Source organism: Ciona intestinalis, chromosome 9, assembly GCF_000224145.3.
Source record: "Ciona intestinalis chromosome 9, KH, whole genome shotgun sequence".
In the NCBI taxonomy this organism is placed as follows: Eukaryota; Metazoa; Chordata; class Ascidiacea; order Phlebobranchia; family Cionidae; genus Ciona; species Ciona intestinalis.
Window position 1 is genome coordinate 205,806 of NC_020174.2, and position 16,405 is coordinate 222,210.

Sequence of the window (16,405 nt, forward strand, 5' to 3'; positions counted from 1 at the left end):
CCAATCAAAAGTCATGTCTGCTTATTCACACACTGCAATAGCTTCAGCAGATCGACGGTGGACATGGGAGTGGCAACCATAGATAAGTCAGGCAAGTTCCCACTCACAAGAATATAAATGACCAAACCAGCCAAAAGTCAGGTCTGCTTATCCACACACTGCAATAGCTTCAGCAACCCAACTGTGGACATAGGAGTGGCAACCATGGATAAGTTCCTCAAGTTCCCACCCACGAGAATATAAATGATCAAACAAATCAAAAGTCGTGTTTGCTTATCCACACACTGCAATAGCTTCAGCACATATGAGTGAATACACCATTTATTGTGGTCGTCATTAAGTTAATACAGGTTACATATTAAAGTACAACAATTTGCACGCCAGAGAAATAACATATCAACATACATAAATATAACATTTTACCAGCAAAAGTAATTAAAAGGGTAATAATGCTTATTGTGATGTCACAAGTTATAAGATGGCAAAATATTTTCTTGCAGCAATTTCTACAGTTAAAGTGAACTCAACATACAAAACAGTTTAAACATTGTTTCTCAACCCCTGGGTTGCAACCCAAAAGTGTTATATAAAGCAATTTTGAAAGTTATTGTAAAATCTGTAAACTGTTTAATTATAAGCTTACAAAAAGTTGGGTGAAATGTAGTTTCGGAAATTGGGGAAAAGCTTCACCATTAATTTATGTTTAATATTTTGGTTGCAGCAAAGGGTTGAGAAACACTGTGTTTAGAAATAGTTTTAAATAAGATCTTTAATCTACAATTGCTTCAGCACTCGCTTGACTAATACGGAGCTTTTTATTTCTTGAAAAAAATCATTGGAATTGTACTTGAAATACAGGAGCAATTTGTTCAAAATTTTTACACTTTCAAAACATTTAGAAACAAAATTACTTAAAACTCTGCAGAAAATATAATTTTTGGAACCTTAAATTTATAACTTTAATTTTTCTTCAAAATGTTAAGAATTTTGGAAAAAATTTTAAAATTGATTTCCATATGTTAACCTTCAGGTAAAGTTGGAATAAAAGCATGAAGCTAACAACTACAATATACAATCATGCGTAATGGATAATCATTATGTAGATCGGCGCATGATTGGCTGGGATTACCTATGTTTATATTGGGGGCGTAACTTGTCAGCACGAACAGCCTTCTTTAGGTTGCTGGTCGTTCTGAAGTGTTTGGCCGGGTCTGTTGGCTGGTTTGTGTTGCACGCCCGACTCTGCTGCATTCAGGTCCAAACTGTGGATTGGTATATTATTAGTTGTTGTAGGGTAAAATGCAATCCTCATTTGTGGAAGCGACAAGCTTCAGCATCTTGTAAGGTGGGTGTGGCAGCACCCTGGCTGTTGGGGTAAGGGGCCAACTTTAGCCCAAATTTCAGCCAGAGATGAGAAAGTTACACACTAGGAATATCCACATAATAATCTCTCACAAAGTTACACACAGTGGTAACTGGTAAGCGGGCACAAGGTGTATAAAACAGAACACCGTGTTATAATAGTGACTGTCGATAAACCACATACATTCATACAATATAATTCTATAAACCCAATGAACTGTAAAACATATTGTATACGTTGGCGACTAATAATAGGCAACCCATACACAACTGTAAGGATCATGAAGCTTTATTGTCCTTGTGATAAAGTGGGCGAATATTCCTATCATTGATCTCAATGATTGGGATGTCTGTATAATCAATGTATTTTATTTATCAATCCTATCTTTTCAAGGAGTGAATGTAACCTATTTATCTTCAATTGTAAGTTACCACGTATGTAACTTTGTGGGTGATTTTTTTCCTGTATGGCTCACAATTTGGACAACCCATTAGTGACCACTGGGCTGGAGCAATTGCCGTTAAGTGTCTTGCACAAATACACAGACGCCTATCCGTATCGGGCATTGAACCCGGTATCCCTTGGTGCCAACCACAGTACATGGTACCATTACCATCACATATGATTAATCTTATAATCCCCACAACCCCTACCTTCCATCTTGAATATTTTGGTAAATTTTCTTTGCAGTTTCAAGGAAGACGTCCTCAACGTTGTCCCCGCTGATGAAAACAGGTGTTTTAATAATCTCATTTTTATGTGATATATCAAGTGTTATAATAATGTGATCTGCTACTATTAATCTGATCAGTTGTTGTTTAGTTAAAATTAACCAAATAAAACTATTTTAAATGAGTCCAATCATAAGCATCAAACCTAGGGTAGGCAGGCGAACGCAAGAATTTTCTACATTGTATTTATCAGTAAACTTTAATGGGGCATATTCTGCTTCACAATCAAAATACTCCAACAACTAAATACATATTACATATGCAATAATACAACACCCACACTCCACACATAACACCCACGTTTTAGCGCTTGCTTCGAGGAACAGGAGTCCGTTTTCGTCGGCGAATTGTTTTGCTTCTTCATAAGTTACGTCGCGTTGTCCGTCCAAGTCACCTTTGTTGCCGATTAAAAATATAACCTGGGGGGAGGAAGGGGGGTTTGAATGAACATTTATCCTCGCAAGGCGGGGCAACGACATTCGTTATAACGCGGACGTTCTGTGTCATACACCTCATGCCCACTTACAAGTTACCACGTATGTTACGTTGTGGGTGATTATTACATTATCATATACCTGTAAAGTAAAAGTAAACAATAAGAAAATCATGCCTATTACTTTCAAAAGTACTAAGACAACTACGCGGCGTGTAACTGTATTTTAACAATGCCTCCCCAGGTTTTGGAAAATTTAAAAATCATGCAGCCAAACACTTCATTATAAACCATATACGTCAGTTATGTCCAGATTTTACTAAAAATCCAAACAATGTGACATGTATGTAACATACACGTGCTACAAGTATGAACTTACGGTATTAGGATTGGTTAGATTCCTGGCATCAGTAAGCCAACTACTAAGGTGGTTGTATGTACTTCTCCTTGTGATGTCATAAACCATCAATGCTCCTGCAGCACCCCGGTAATAACTCCTTGTCACAGCTCTGTAAGGTTAAGGTTTATGAAGGTACTTGCATATGAAGGTATTCTGCATATGAAGACAAAATGGCAATTTAATAATGTCAAAACAGATTTTGTTTAAAATTTAATACATGTCCTATGATTGGTGTTAAAGAAATATGTTAAATTCGTCACTTGTGGGGTTCAATCAGCCATAATAAAAAGGATCCAAGGCCCTTGGGCTTAAAATATTCTAAAGACAAAGAAAGAAATAAAAGTACAAACATTACAAGCATATATGATTCACATCATAAAAATGTTTATGACATCATTGTTGTTATTATGACATCACACCTGAATCTTTCTTGACCAGCGGTGTCCCATATTTGTAGTTTAATCTTTTGTCCCGAAACTTCTATGATTCGCGTTCCAAACTCAACTCCAATTGTGTGGGGACAATCAGCCATGACTGTGATGTAATAATGATGTAATAATAGCAGTTGTGAGACAATAAATGCAACAAAACTCTTCTGCATAAATTTGAAGCACAAAAACAAGTTGGGTGATTTTGCTGTGTCAGCAAAAAGTGAAAACAAATATAGTCAGCATATTTAACACCCTGAGGCTGAACTTTAAATGTTGTTGTTGTTTTATATTTTTTTATCAAACCATCAACAAACCCCTTTAATCTTAAGTCACATGGCTTATTATGAATACAAAGCAACACAAAGAGGATTAACAATGAACAAAGGGTTTTTTAAAGTATGGGTGAGGTCCTACAGTGTGACACGCTATAAGACGTGGGACTTTTGGCCAATTACCCCAACACCCAGGGTGCTGCCATACAGGAACAAGTAGGCCTGGTTGCTTAAAATGTGAAAACAACGACAGGAGCTTGACAGCAAACAAGGAGTTGCATTAACAAGCATAAAACCAACCAAGATTCGTTTAATTAAGCCACTTAAATAAAACCAGCTACAGTGAAAATATTATTAAATAGAAATGTGTTCGCGGTCTGCATAGTGATACACCTATGTTGTAATGGCCAAGTCTTGGTTACCTTGGTTAATTTTAATAAGTGTTTATGTATGTGAAGCTGTAGGGTGTGTAAAGTTTTTGCTACGAAGTTTAAATGCAGCTTTAGGTACAACCATAGTTAGAATACAAATAATCTATATAGAGTTTTAATAGAAACATATGGATAATACACAAACGTTATTTCTTGGGACTTACATTTCTTTTCAGTGAACTGGTGGAGCAGACATGACTTCCCAACTCCCATGTCCCCTGTTTAAATTAAACCTTTGTTAATATTCTATATGGGTGAGGTTGTATAAAGAGACACACCCTGGGTTTAGACCAGGTTGGCCCATTCCCCAACATTGTATTCTATATGGGTCGAGTTCTAATTTTACAGTGAGGCACGCCCTGTAACCTGAGATTTATGCCACAGTTGGCCCAATACCCCAAAAAACGCTAATGTAAATATAGTTATGTAAATAAACCCTAATTAATTATTAACCACACCACTATTAAAAACCTGAAAGCTAATTCTACGATAAATTATACATACATATTTCATTTATCATCTTATATTTTAAAATGAACTATCATTAAACGTAAATAAATCCTGTAATCACAACCGGCTTTGTCCAAAAATGAAATAGAACTTGGGCATTAAACTTAAAAAAAGTTGGAAAACACTGTTTTTGCAATGTGTTGCGAAACACTGGTTATTGGTAGTAAGCTTAAAAGGCTTGTGAAACACTGTGTTTGCAATATGTTTATTGTTGGGAAACACTGGTAGCTTCAACTCACCAATAATAATGTACTTGAAAATGTACGAGTAATTGTAGGGTCCCGCAGCCATTTTATCTGTGGATGGTAAAAGTATAAATTAATAGTTTGTTTCTACTTTTCAATATAACAAAGGTTCCATGTTATACAGATTTTATATTCCATCAATGACACAACGAACTAGTGCGGACATTCTTCTAAATTACAAGTTGGGTTAAGGGAAAACATAATTTATTAGATTTATGTATTTTTTTTAAACTGAAATGTAAGTACATGCCAAGATAATAACACTTAAAGGTTTAAGTGTGATGAAGACAACCTGTGGAACATCGACACTTCTGCACACAAATAAAATACCTCAACAGCTTGTTTACAAATAAGATAAGTTTGGGAGTCTCAGTTTATAAAAACAAGGGTGGCATAATGGAATGTGCAAGCAAGTACATACATAGCGGTAGTGAAGTATCCCCCCCCCCCCCCCTCCTATGGTGTATGGCTGCTAACGTAACCGTTAACGTAACTACCAACCTAACGTAACCGTTAACGTAACTACCAACCCATATCCATTTCAACCGGCTTAATTTGTGGAATTTTCACCAGTGTTAATTTCGGGACATTCACAATTCACATATGATAATTGTTCCAACAGCAGCATACAATCTTCTTTAACATTAAAGATTACGCAATATGTTCCAGGTATAGAATAGTGGTTAGGGGTTTGGTGGTTATGTTGGTTGGGGAGGATTCTAGACCAAGATATTCACCTGTACCAAGTGTCAGTAACAAGGAAAATATTCAAACAAATCAGTGGTTGTGTCCAAATATCCCTCTTGCTTTAACCAGCAGTAACACCAATATACGAAGATTTATTGATGAATATTCTTACAAAATCTATATAATGTGATAATAATTAAGAATATTAAACTGCACGTCAATTATCGTATACGTATTACCGTTTAATCTATCTTAAAATATTAAAATTTCACGAAAATAAAAATGGCTAAACAACAACGAAATAGATACGAAACGCAACAATAATCACTTTGATTGCATACTTTTACAAAACGGGCTTATGTAGTTATCTAAAAACATAATCTAAACATATTTAATTTAACTTTAAACATTATTAAAAACTTTAATTACGTCTTTGTAAATCTTAAAGAATTAATCAACCTAAAGCAGATACAAGCAAAACCAATCTAACCGTGGATAGAAATCAGATATTACGAAAATATTTTAACCCCGCTCACAAAGTAGAAATTACCTTACTACTACTTTTTAAACCAATACTAACAAAGTTAAATGTTTAACACAAATAAAAAGGCAAACAATATTAGACTTTATACAATTTTCTTGGTTACACTTTAAAGTTGAAAAATGCAACATTATTTCAGTTGCTACCACACAACAAACATGGTATATTCCTTGATGTTAAACATAAAAGTCTGGCAATTATTTGTTTAAAACCAACATTCCGGCGACCAACGTCTTGATCAAGATTACATTTTTCAGGTTGAATATTTGCATTTAAATATACTAGACTACTAGAGCATCAGAGACAAGTCATAACCTACACATGATCCCAGCACCCAACCCAGCCTTCTTTATGAATTCAGTGCTGTCTACACTGTCCCACTGCTCTAATACACTATGTTGCCCCAATTAAATTCTTTTTCGATATGAAACCATAAACTATATATATGCAGTTCCCAAACTACATTTTAATAAACAAGCTCGACTCTTTACTCCACATAAAATTTGTTTCAAATGCAATAAACACTTGTACATATATGAATTTATTTGCAAACAATGAATTATTGTGATGTGACAGGAGAAGCTTATTATTAAACAATGATGATTGTGATGTCAGGAGATTCTGGAAATAAAAAAAAATAAATTTAACTAAAGACTGTCGTTGCCCCGCCATGAATGTAATGTAACTTACTTTATCCTCGCGTGGCCGGAAAACGACAGTCGTTATCACACGGGTTTAACACCTCGTGCCAGCTTACGAGTTACCATGTATGTTACTTTGTGGGTGATGCCAAGATACATAAGTTACATACGTTTATTCAACAATGGCACATTTCCATACATAATAGATCGGCAATGCAAATACTTACAGTAACAAGCAGGCAGGGTAAACTGCTCCACCAAACCAGTTGTTAAACTAAACATCTTCTCAGCATAAAGTGAGATGTCAATCAATACGGGAAAGATTGTGTATGGGGTTGTAAGGGATGACATGTTACATACACCGGTCAGTGCATTGATCACTACCTGCTGGTATGAGGAGTATTGCCTGCACAGGAATAATATTGGAAAAGTAAAACTTTAGTTCACTATAAAGTTTCTTAAGACAATAATAGTATACAGAGGTGGCATGTCTGTGGCCTATAACGGAAAATTATTATTTAATATTTTGTCACATCTTGTTTGCCCAAATTGTCACTCATATAAAACAATCAACCATAAAGTTATATAACCGGTAACTAGTAAGCGAGCACGAGGTGCATGAAACAGAACACCAGTGTTATAACGACGGTTGTTGCCCCGCCATGCGAGAATAAAAAGGCTACATTTAGTTAGAACACATTGGTAGCATCCCATATTAAGTATAAGGACCTGCAAAATTGCCGTCCATTTCTTGCTGACATCATCCTCCTGTTTATTCGAACCATCTTCCTTCCTTTGATTCGAAGGTTGGTGAAGTTACAAATATTAGGGAGGTCAACTAATTGTTGTTGTGCCGCAAGTGTGTGTGCTATAAGAGAGCTCATTGTGTTGTCATTATCATCAATCCCTGCGGTGTTACGAACGCAATGGGAGTCGTAACTTGGTTGAATGGCAGTTGTCATGTTCACAAAACTTTGAACGATTCGCTGGAAATAGTTTTGGAATTCATTTTCAACCTTTACCCACATTAGAACAATACAACCCCCAACAGTTACATTTAGCACGATATAAATTGTCATTAAATATTTTGGATTTTGTTACTTAAAGTTGGAGTAAGGTAAATCAATGGAAATAGTGGTTTCAGTAAATCAGATGAAAATGCAATAAAATAAGGTAAAATTTTATAGGAAAAGCAGATTTTTTTAAATGGATTTGGTTTAAGTGTTTTAACTCAACAAGTTTCCCCAGACATCTTAAATAGTTTTAAAAAAATATGGACAAAATGAAGCTATACTTGTGTGCAGCATTTCCCCAACAGTTACATCAGGATATAAATTGTTATTAAATGCTTAGGAGAAAGTTTCCTAATATTTAAAATTTATAGTAATAATATATTCATAGCAGCTTTATACAAAAGTAATTGTTTCAATGGGCTTTTCTATTTCAATGTGTAAAGAAAAAGACACATGATATACCGATAAAATATTTAGGGCAATATTACTGTTTCAACAAATAAACAACACAAATGGTACCTGTTGAAAAGATGTCATATATGGAGAGAAATAAGATGACGCCGTTGTTTTATTCCCAATGCTACATTTACGATCAACACCTTCAACACAACGCTCGTATGAATTCACTTGACGTCTGTGGGAAAGTTTTAAACTTATGTAAATAATGGATGAATTTTACCTTGTTTCGGCCTTGTGTCAAGGTAAAGGGTTAATATACAACATTGTAAAAAGATGAGAAATATCGGAAAACCACAGTTGTTATAACATTATTTATAATTAATACAGAAGTACAAAATGAGGGTAAATTAGTTACATATGTGATAACTGTAAGCGAACACAAGGTGTATGAAACAGAACAGGCGTGTTATAACGACTGTCGTTGCCCCGCCATGCGATAATGAACAAGCTACATTTATTCAAAGACACACAACCCATACAATCACAATTAACAAATTACCTGCAAACACTGTTGTCTTGATAAGGATAATCATTGAAAAATAAGGAGAAGCATAATTTGTTGAGATAGAACCACTGTGAGAATGTGCAGCCAGGTAGATAAGCAATATCAGTGCTTGGGAGATCAAAACGGTTGAAGTTGGGAAGACAAACATTGGGGAAGCTACATTCACTTGGTTGGTCTGTGAGTTGGAGTGGGTTATTATGTGGTTTATAAGTATATTACTCCAACACCCAGGGTGCTACCATCTAGATCCCACTAAGGCAGTTTTAGACACTCAAAAATATAGATTTCATTCTATAAGGGTGATTGCTTCAGTGAGGCACACCTGAGACCTGGGATGTAGGTCTATTACCCCAACACCCAGGGTGCTACCATCTAGATCCCACTGAGGCAGTTTATGGACACTCAATAATAGAGATTGTATAAACATCATGGTGCTACCATCTATGTATGCCAACTCACTTCTTTTCTGGTTCTGAAGTCGAACAGCAGCTGCTGAATGTTGGAACACAGCTGTGATGAAACAATGGGCTTAGTTAGGTAACAATGGGCTTAGTTAGGTAATAACAACACTGTTTGCTGGTCAGTTTAAATATAAACAAAGCAGCCTATATATATATGACAAGAATACTTTCGTTTCTAAACATCACATTTAAAGTTTAGAGTCAGATGATGTTTGGCGCTATAAAACAATGGTTAACGGTGTTGCTGGCCAAGAGGTTACAGACAACTGCTGGTGACCAACACACAAGGATAAACAAGTTACATTCATTTAACAATATTTAGTGTATGTATCTTATATATATGGTTACTGGTGTTGGTATGTTATGTAAATTATCATATAATGTATATGCACCACCAGTATGAAAACAAAACTGCAGACATTTGACCTTTTCCATACCAAGCTTAAAAATATCATGAGCAATTTATAATTAATTTGAATTAATCATTCCAATTATCGTGGATTCTAAAAAGATTTTGACATTTCATACAAAGTGCATTGTGATGTCATAAACGCTAATCCTCCAACCACAGACGAGTATTGGTAGACAGGATGTGATGTCACAGACATGATGCAGTTGCTATAGTTACTCATCAATCAGTCTTATGACATCACAGCTGTCAATACGGATTATGATGCAATAATTGAACCTGAAATTCAAAATCCTAAACAGAGATTTTAAATCCCTGGCTGTGTCAGTGGTTAGCTTACCACTAACACAGAGGTAATGGGTTCAAGGCTCGTTACTGCTACTATTGTGGGTGTATGTGTCCTTGAGCAAGGCACTTAATGGTCATTTCTCCAACCCTGTGGTCACTAACGGTTTGTCTATATTGTGGCTTTACTTAAAAACTTAGTTATTCTTGAATATAAAGGCAATTATTTTATTTTATAAAGTCAAGCAAGATTTAGCATGCACATTCTATTGTAACCATAGATATATAAACCAATCCAGTGCTTGGGTAAAAACTTAGTAATCTTTAGTTTGAAACTTACCAAAATACAGAATGTTGAACCCAGGAACAGCAAAGTTCGATTGAAACCTGACAATAATGTTTCCACGAGATGACACAATATTGAGGGGGTCGGTTGGTGCGTTCAGTGTCATGTGGTCTGTGGTGTCGCCATCATAGAACTGGGAGGGTTGGGTAGATTAAGTGAGGGGTTAATTTCTATATGGGTGGGCATATGGTGAACAGTGATTGTAAACAGTTTAGAAAAACAAGGGTTTAGAGCTTACATAGTTTACGGTTTGTATTCTTTATGATTCAGGTCCTGCAGGGGGGCAGACTATGGGACCTGGGATTTAGACATAGTTGACCAATTACCCAAAAGTTGAGTGTTTTTAAACTAACTATACTTAAACATCAATACCTCCAAAGTAAATTGTTGTTGGGTAACAAGGGACAGTATTGAGATTTGAACCTCCAACCCCTGGGGTGCCGATATGTTCCAATAACAAGGTATATTGTTGGGGTTGGGGGGGAATTGTAGGGGGGTTGGGTTGAGCGTCGCAACCCCTGTGAATCCACATTGGCCTGGAAAGTAAATATAAAATATTCAACGAGGGAATTTTAGCATGCATAAAAATAATCACCCACAAAGCTACATAAGAGGTGTATGAAACAGAACATTGGGTTACAACGACTGTCTTTTCCTCGCCACGCAAGGATAAATAAGTTCATTTATCAATTCATATTAGGTTTCAGCAAAACACATAAAATTGCAAGTCTTTGTTAATTAATATATTCTTACAAATAAGTGACATAAAAGCACCATTGAACAAACAGAAGATTCAAGATAAAAATTATTTATTTATTTATTTAGAAATAAAATAGTAAAACACATTAAAACATTTGATAGTCATAACCAAATGCTTAATTTTAGTTATAAATATATATATATACTAGTTCTAATTAACAAACTTGTTATAAAACAGAAAATAACAATAATGTATTAACATTATTATTTAAATAACTGACCTTGACTATAATTGAAGAGAAGCTTCAATAAACATAGAAATAACAACAACTTCATCCTGGTTGCATGAAATGATATTCTGCCGACGCATGATTTGATTTATAAGCGCAAGTATTTGTTGTGATTGATAACAAACGTGACGAGATATTCAAAAATTGCCGCAACATCCTGTTTGTTGGGTTGTGTTTGGTTCATAAACTGCTTGTTAGATGTTAATAGATGTTAATCCAGACATAAAACCAATCACTCACAAAGTCACATACAAAACAAAGGGAACCAGTATAACTGCTTCCTATATGTAAATCTATGTAAAATTAAAATTGTCGGCCAGACAAAAAAACAATCACTCACAAATCACGTACAAAACTTGTAAATGGGTATGAGGTGTTACCTACTATATGTAAATATGTGTTGATGTAATGCGTTTATATTCAAATTCATATCGTCTTATAAATAAAATCAAAATGTTGGCCAGACATGAAAATAATTATTCACAAAATCACAAGATATCAACAACAAAAACACTGTAAAAATAAAGAGTTGTTTGAACTGTCACCCACAACGATACATACAAGGTAACTTATTTGACAATATCATTTATTTTAGATGAAATAATTGGCAATAAACTGCAACACACCTAACGACTAACACACAGTATTCAATGCAAAAATTTTAATATTTTAATTTTACCTAATTCTCTTGTTAGATTTAAAAATTTAAATTAAAAATGTTTAAGTAAAAATGATGAAATGTGCTGCCACAAATATATTAAATCTACTAGCATGATGCATTTGAAAAAAGGTTTAAAATATACAATAATGCGAATATGAATTTCAGTATTATAACAGTTTACAACAAATAGGAACTTTTAAAAAGCTTAAACAAATGGCACAATGTTGGGATAGATTTAAACGTCTAAATTTAACTTTTGCATATTCTGTTCAAACGTATGGTAGGTTGGGGTAAGGTGGTTTATATTTTCATTCTATTTTATCGTCCCATTTGGTAACTAACAAAAAATATTTACAGAATTATATAACCGTATTCTCCCGACACGTGTTGTTAATTGATAAAAACATGATTATAAAAAACATGGGATATTATGTGCTAACGGTATCCCATCTTACCCCACAGTAATACGTAAATATGAATATCGGTAATTACTCGGCGCCTTTAAAATGCAACAAAACATACAATTTGGCAGTTAAGAATAAAACAAAAATAATAAAAAACTGCAAATATTTAGGAGAATTAGAAATTTAAAAATAACCACTAACCTTTTGTGGATTGAAAATAACCACTAACCTTTTGTGGATTGGTTTGTATCAAATGATGAAAACAACTATAAATGGTGTTTTGACACAAAATAGAATAAATACTCCATACATCCTTATAAATGGGTTGTCTCTTATTTGACATGCCTTCCCGTAAGACCTAACCCGCATAGTAATGGTTCCATGTATTTGGGCAAATTGGGAAATTCTGGTCCAAACCCCAAGCCCCTTGACACACATTGTCCTTAAAGGACCATAAAAATATAAAAAAAATGCAAAATTTTTTAAAAAAAGTTAATTTAAAAAATTGAAGTTGTTTAAATCAATGAATTTCTGCTTTGAGTTGTGGAAATACAAAGAACCCCGCAGCCCTTTCTATGTTTTCTAATGAACATTTGAATTGTTCCAGTGGTATAGAGGGGTCTATGTAATGGTTGGGCATCATATAGCTACGGAGGGTGTAGCGACCTTTCTTCTCAGTGAGGATAACCTGGGGGGGGGGGGACTTAAGTTAGTTAGAATATTTTTATTTGTATGGGTGATGTCTTACAGTGTAAACAGTGAGGCACGCCATGAGACCTGGGATTCAAGCCAGAGTTGGCTCATTACCCCAACATAGTATATGCACATTCTATTCTATATGGGTGAGGTCCTACAGTGAGGCACACCATGGGACCTGGGATTTAGGCCAGAGTTGGTTCATTACTCCAACATAGTATATGCACATTCTATTCTATATGAGTGAGGTCGTTCAGTGGTCACTTTATTGAACTTTGGATTTATGGCTTATTTTATTACCCCGATAATCATAAAAGTTTTAGTAAATGAATATAAAATAACTTCAAATTTGACCTAAATGATTTATAAATGGCTTAAGCAACGTTTCATATATAAGTTAAATGAACTCGATGTATTAAGAATGGCAGGATTAGATTGTATGTGGGATCCTACAGTGTGGAACATCATGGGTTTAGTTGAGGGTTGGCCCATTAACCAAAACATGTATTAGGATAACATTATCACCTTAAATAGATGGGTAGGCACTGCTACATGGTTGTCCCCAATAACTTGGTAGGTCACAAACATTCGACCATCCGCCTCTTTCCTGTTTACAAAAAATATAATTCAGCAAAGGCTCTGTTGTTGTTAGAGCATTGAAATAACAAGGCTCGGTTTTGTTACCATTGTGGGTGTATGTAGCCTTGGGCAAGAAATTTAACGATAATTACTTCAACCCAGTGGTCACTAATGGGTTGTTCAAATTATCAACCATACAGAAAAACATTCACCCCAAAGATTTTATACATGGTAACTTGTTAGCAGGTACGAGGTGTATGAATCAGAACACCCGTGTTATAACGACTGTCGTTGCCCCACCAAACGAAGACAAATTATCAATTACAATTACTAACATTTCAACAACATGAAACAACTCCTCACCTTGGTAGATACAATGGGCCGGTACAAACGTAAACATTATCGTTATGGTGACATAAACTACGAACGTATTTCTCCAAGTTATTCCATGCGTGTTGGTTCATGTGGGGGTGTTGCGGCACGATGTTGCTTAAGTAGAATGTATCGGCTTTCCATGTGGCTTGCGCACTTGGGGTGGTGAATATGTTAGCTGTGTGTTATATACTTACAGTGTTTGTTAGGTTAGGTTAACTAAATAATCTTAATAAAAAAATTACTCAGCACATAAAAAATATGTTAGCTGTGTGTAATGTGTCCCATTAACAATAGTATCTGAACTTAACCCAAAGAGTTTGTTACGTACCAATTTATTAAAATAGAATTTAACTGTGGTAATACTTGTGTTAATAAATATGTTAGCTGCGCATTATAGATGTGCGGTGTGATAAACAAGTGTGTTTGAAGTTATAACATTTGTACGGAAACCTTACACATACATGTTTGTTTGGTTCCAATTTATTGTAGGAAAACTCAGACAAGTTAACTAAATATTTGGCTGCCAGGAAAATTACAAACAAGATCTACTGTTAAGAGGGTTTAGGTTCAAGGCTCGATGATGCCATCATTGTATGCTTGTATAAACGAGTTTCATGCAACTGTTACATACTCACTTGTGATTGGCTGCCGCAGCCATGTGACCTCGGTCGAATCCACTCTTAGCGAAGTCACGGTTGGTCGAGCGGAACCAACCAGGTATCGAGGAATCCTCTGAATATTTAAACGAAATAATTTATTTTTTACTTTTTTTTACTTATGACATAATTATTTAATAGGCCTATACTTGAAATAAAAACGTGCTACCTTTGATAAAGATGGAGTTACTTTGTTTATATAACTAGCAACAGATTCAAGAATAAATAAAGTTTGTATAGACACAACTAATGGTGACTTGCCACATAAAGTTTTGTTTATTTTATACAACATAAAGAAATTATAAACATATTTGTAGAACAACAATATCCATTGTTACCTGTGAATGCAAGTTGGTCACGCTCGATTGAATCTTTTGTCTTCTTTATGATATCTATGTTTAAATGTTCAAACACCCAGTTAGGATTTCTATTTCGTCGATCGTACGACAAAACGTAATTCGAACGTACCTGTAACATAGAAATAACATTGTAAGATTTTTAAATTTTATGTTTCTTAATTACATACGTAACATAAAAATTAAATTAAATTTATCAATGACCACTAAGTTGTAGCAATTACCATTAAGTGTCTTCTCAAATACACCAATAACATTAACACTCTCACATGATATCAACCTATCTTGAACTTCTGACCTTCAAGTTTGAATTAGTTGGGAAACCGTATCTCATGATCTGGTTCGGTCGATCCACCCCAGCAGCGTTCACTTCATTCCTTCGTTTACGTTCAACCACGACCCCCACCAAACCCCCAACCCCCAAAGTAGCCACAGTACCTAGTAACTTTTTTACAAACATCTTAAACCTGGTTTAAGGAAAAACGCTTAATACAAGATTCTATTGTTACATCATAGAGGTGGTTGTGATATCATAATCAAAACAATCACAATATAAACAAGTACCGCATATAAGTTGACATTTATGGCTAATAACATTTGAAATACAGAATTAAATATACACTAAAGCAAAATAACAGAACCCAATAATACAGCAGGAGACACATAGTGCCTGGGTAGGATATAGGCGCCAAACCTGGGGTGGCAGGGTGGGCAGGTCAACCCTCATTTTCTACACTGCATTAATCAGTAACATTACAACCAATAAGTGAGATTTGTTTCACGGGGTTGTAAATCCCTGCCCTCCTTGAAATTATAAAAGTTCGACGCCTATACCAAAATACTTGCTTCACATAGTGACAAAACAATACTTAACAAAACAATAACCTTTAACTAATAAAAAAACACCAGAGTTTCCCAAACTTTTTAGGCCATGGACCCTTTTTGTTACTTTTGCGCTTTAATTTATTTTTTTGATTTTATTTACAGATTAATTTTTGTTCAATATTTTCATATTTTTGTAGCAGATCCGCATGGTATATTAGTTCACTAAACTCTGATCTTGTAAATCCATGTTTTATATTTCACGTTATAATGAAACCCCTGCTTAATAAAGGTGACGACATATACAAAGTTGCAATGCATAGATAAGTTTCTGCTGTTGGTCATAAAGTTGGATCGTAATATAATACTGTGGGGTAAGATGGAACACTGTTAGCACATAATATCCCATATTTCTCCATCATGTTATTAACAATGTGCTTTTAGAGGTGAGGATACAGTTATATAATTCTGTAAATATTGTTTGTTAACACCAAATAGAGAGATAAAAGAGAATGAGAGCATGAACCATCTTACCCCAGCATATTTCAGCTAATGAAAGTGTTAGGTTAAAAATTATTCACGAATTCAAGAAATTTAAAAACAGAAACTGTTAAACTCAAATGTTTAAATTTGGCAAAATTATTCTCCAAACAATTGCTAATAAATCCTATAGCATNTGGTTCTTAACTGTTTGCATTAACTAA

At 34.8% G+C, this 16,405-nt stretch overlaps 4 protein-coding genes across 4 annotated transcripts in view; all 4 read right to left on the bottom strand.

The window, feature by feature from the left end:
- Positions 1-303: 303 nt before the first annotated feature.
- LOC100176126 (ras-related protein Rab-14) lies at positions 304-5,682 on the bottom strand. The gene is made up of 8 exons (XM_018813459.2): positions 5,554-5,682; positions 4,811-4,867; positions 4,226-4,279; positions 3,347-3,461; positions 2,907-3,036; positions 2,395-2,513; positions 2,017-2,085; positions 304-1,262 (listed from the first exon to the last, which is right to left on the bottom strand). The coding sequence occupies exons 2-8, from the start codon at positions 4,860-4,862 to the stop codon at positions 1,157-1,159; spliced, it is 645 nt and encodes a 214-aa protein (XP_018669004.1). The 5' UTR covers positions 4,863-4,867; positions 5,554-5,682; the 3' UTR covers positions 304-1,156.
- An 885-nt stretch (positions 5,683-6,567) lies between these two features.
- Positions 6,568-11,439, bottom strand: LOC100186339. Its single transcript, XM_002126875.4, has 9 exons — positions 11,144-11,439; positions 10,536-10,699; positions 10,158-10,296; positions 9,122-9,172; positions 8,657-8,837; positions 8,218-8,332; positions 7,415-7,671; positions 6,913-7,091; positions 6,568-6,665 (listed from the first exon to the last, which is right to left on the bottom strand). Coding segments are annotated over exons 1-9 (1,143 nt in total). The 5' UTR covers positions 11,199-11,439; the 3' UTR covers positions 6,568-6,663.
- A 282-nt stretch (positions 11,440-11,721) lies between these two features.
- Positions 11,722-15,342, bottom strand: LOC100175299 (endonuclease G, mitochondrial-like). The gene is made up of 6 exons (XM_009861234.3): positions 15,178-15,342; positions 14,862-14,991; positions 14,503-14,599; positions 13,856-14,020; positions 13,439-13,520; positions 11,722-12,905 (listed from the first exon to the last, which is right to left on the bottom strand). The coding sequence occupies exons 1-6, from the start codon at positions 15,337-15,339 to the stop codon at positions 12,738-12,740; spliced, it is 804 nt and encodes a 267-aa protein (XP_009859536.1). The 5' UTR covers positions 15,340-15,342; the 3' UTR covers positions 11,722-12,737.
- Positions 15,343-16,246: 904 nt separating this feature from the next.
- The window catches only part of LOC100182098, a 2,871-nt gene continuing 2,712 nt past the window's right edge, over positions 16,247-16,405 (bottom strand). Inside the window, exon 6 of the mRNA XM_026835806.1 lies at positions 16,247-16,250. Within this exon, the coding sequence (XP_026691607.1) occupies positions 16,247-16,250 (4 nt within the window). The remainder of the gene's footprint in view (positions 16,251-16,405) is intronic.

Excerpts from the sequence above, each read along its gene's own strand:
- LOC100176126 (XM_018813459.2), bottom strand. The coding sequence starts at position 4,862 with ATGGCTGCGGGACCCTACAATTACTCGTACATTTTCAAGTACATTATT. Across the intron at positions 2,514-2,906 it reads ATCTAACCAATCCTAATACC|GTTATATTTTTAATCGGCAA; the intron begins GTAAGTTCATAC and ends TCCTCCCCCCAG. Across the intron at positions 2,086-2,394 it reads CTCGAAGCAAGCGCTAAAAC|CGGGGACAACGTTGAGGACG; the intron begins GTGGGTGTTATG and ends TGTTTTCATCAG.
- LOC100186339 (XM_002126875.4), bottom strand. The coding sequence starts at position 11,198 with ATGAAGTTGTTGTTATTTCTATGTTTATTGAAGCTTCTCTTCAATTAT. Across the intron at positions 9,173-10,157 it reads GTTCAACATTCTGTATTTTG|CTGTGTTCCAACATTCAGCA; the intron begins GTAAGTTTCAAA and ends GTTTCATCACAG. Across the intron at positions 7,092-7,414 it reads AATGGACGGCAATTTTGCAG|GCAATACTCCTCATACCAGC; the intron begins GTCCTTATACTT and ends ATTCCTGTGCAG.
- LOC100175299 (XM_009861234.3), bottom strand. The coding sequence starts at position 15,339 with ATGTTTGTAAAAAAGTTACTAGGTACTGTGGCTACTTTGGGGGTTGGG. Across the intron at positions 13,521-13,855 it reads GGCCCATTGTATCTACCAAG|GAAAGAGGCGGATGGTCGAA; the intron begins GTGAGGAGTTGT and ends TTTTGTAAACAG. Across the intron at positions 12,906-13,438 it reads TGCCTACCCATCTATTTAAG|GTTATCCTCACTGAGAAGAA; the intron begins GTGATAATGTTA and ends CCCCCCCCCCAG.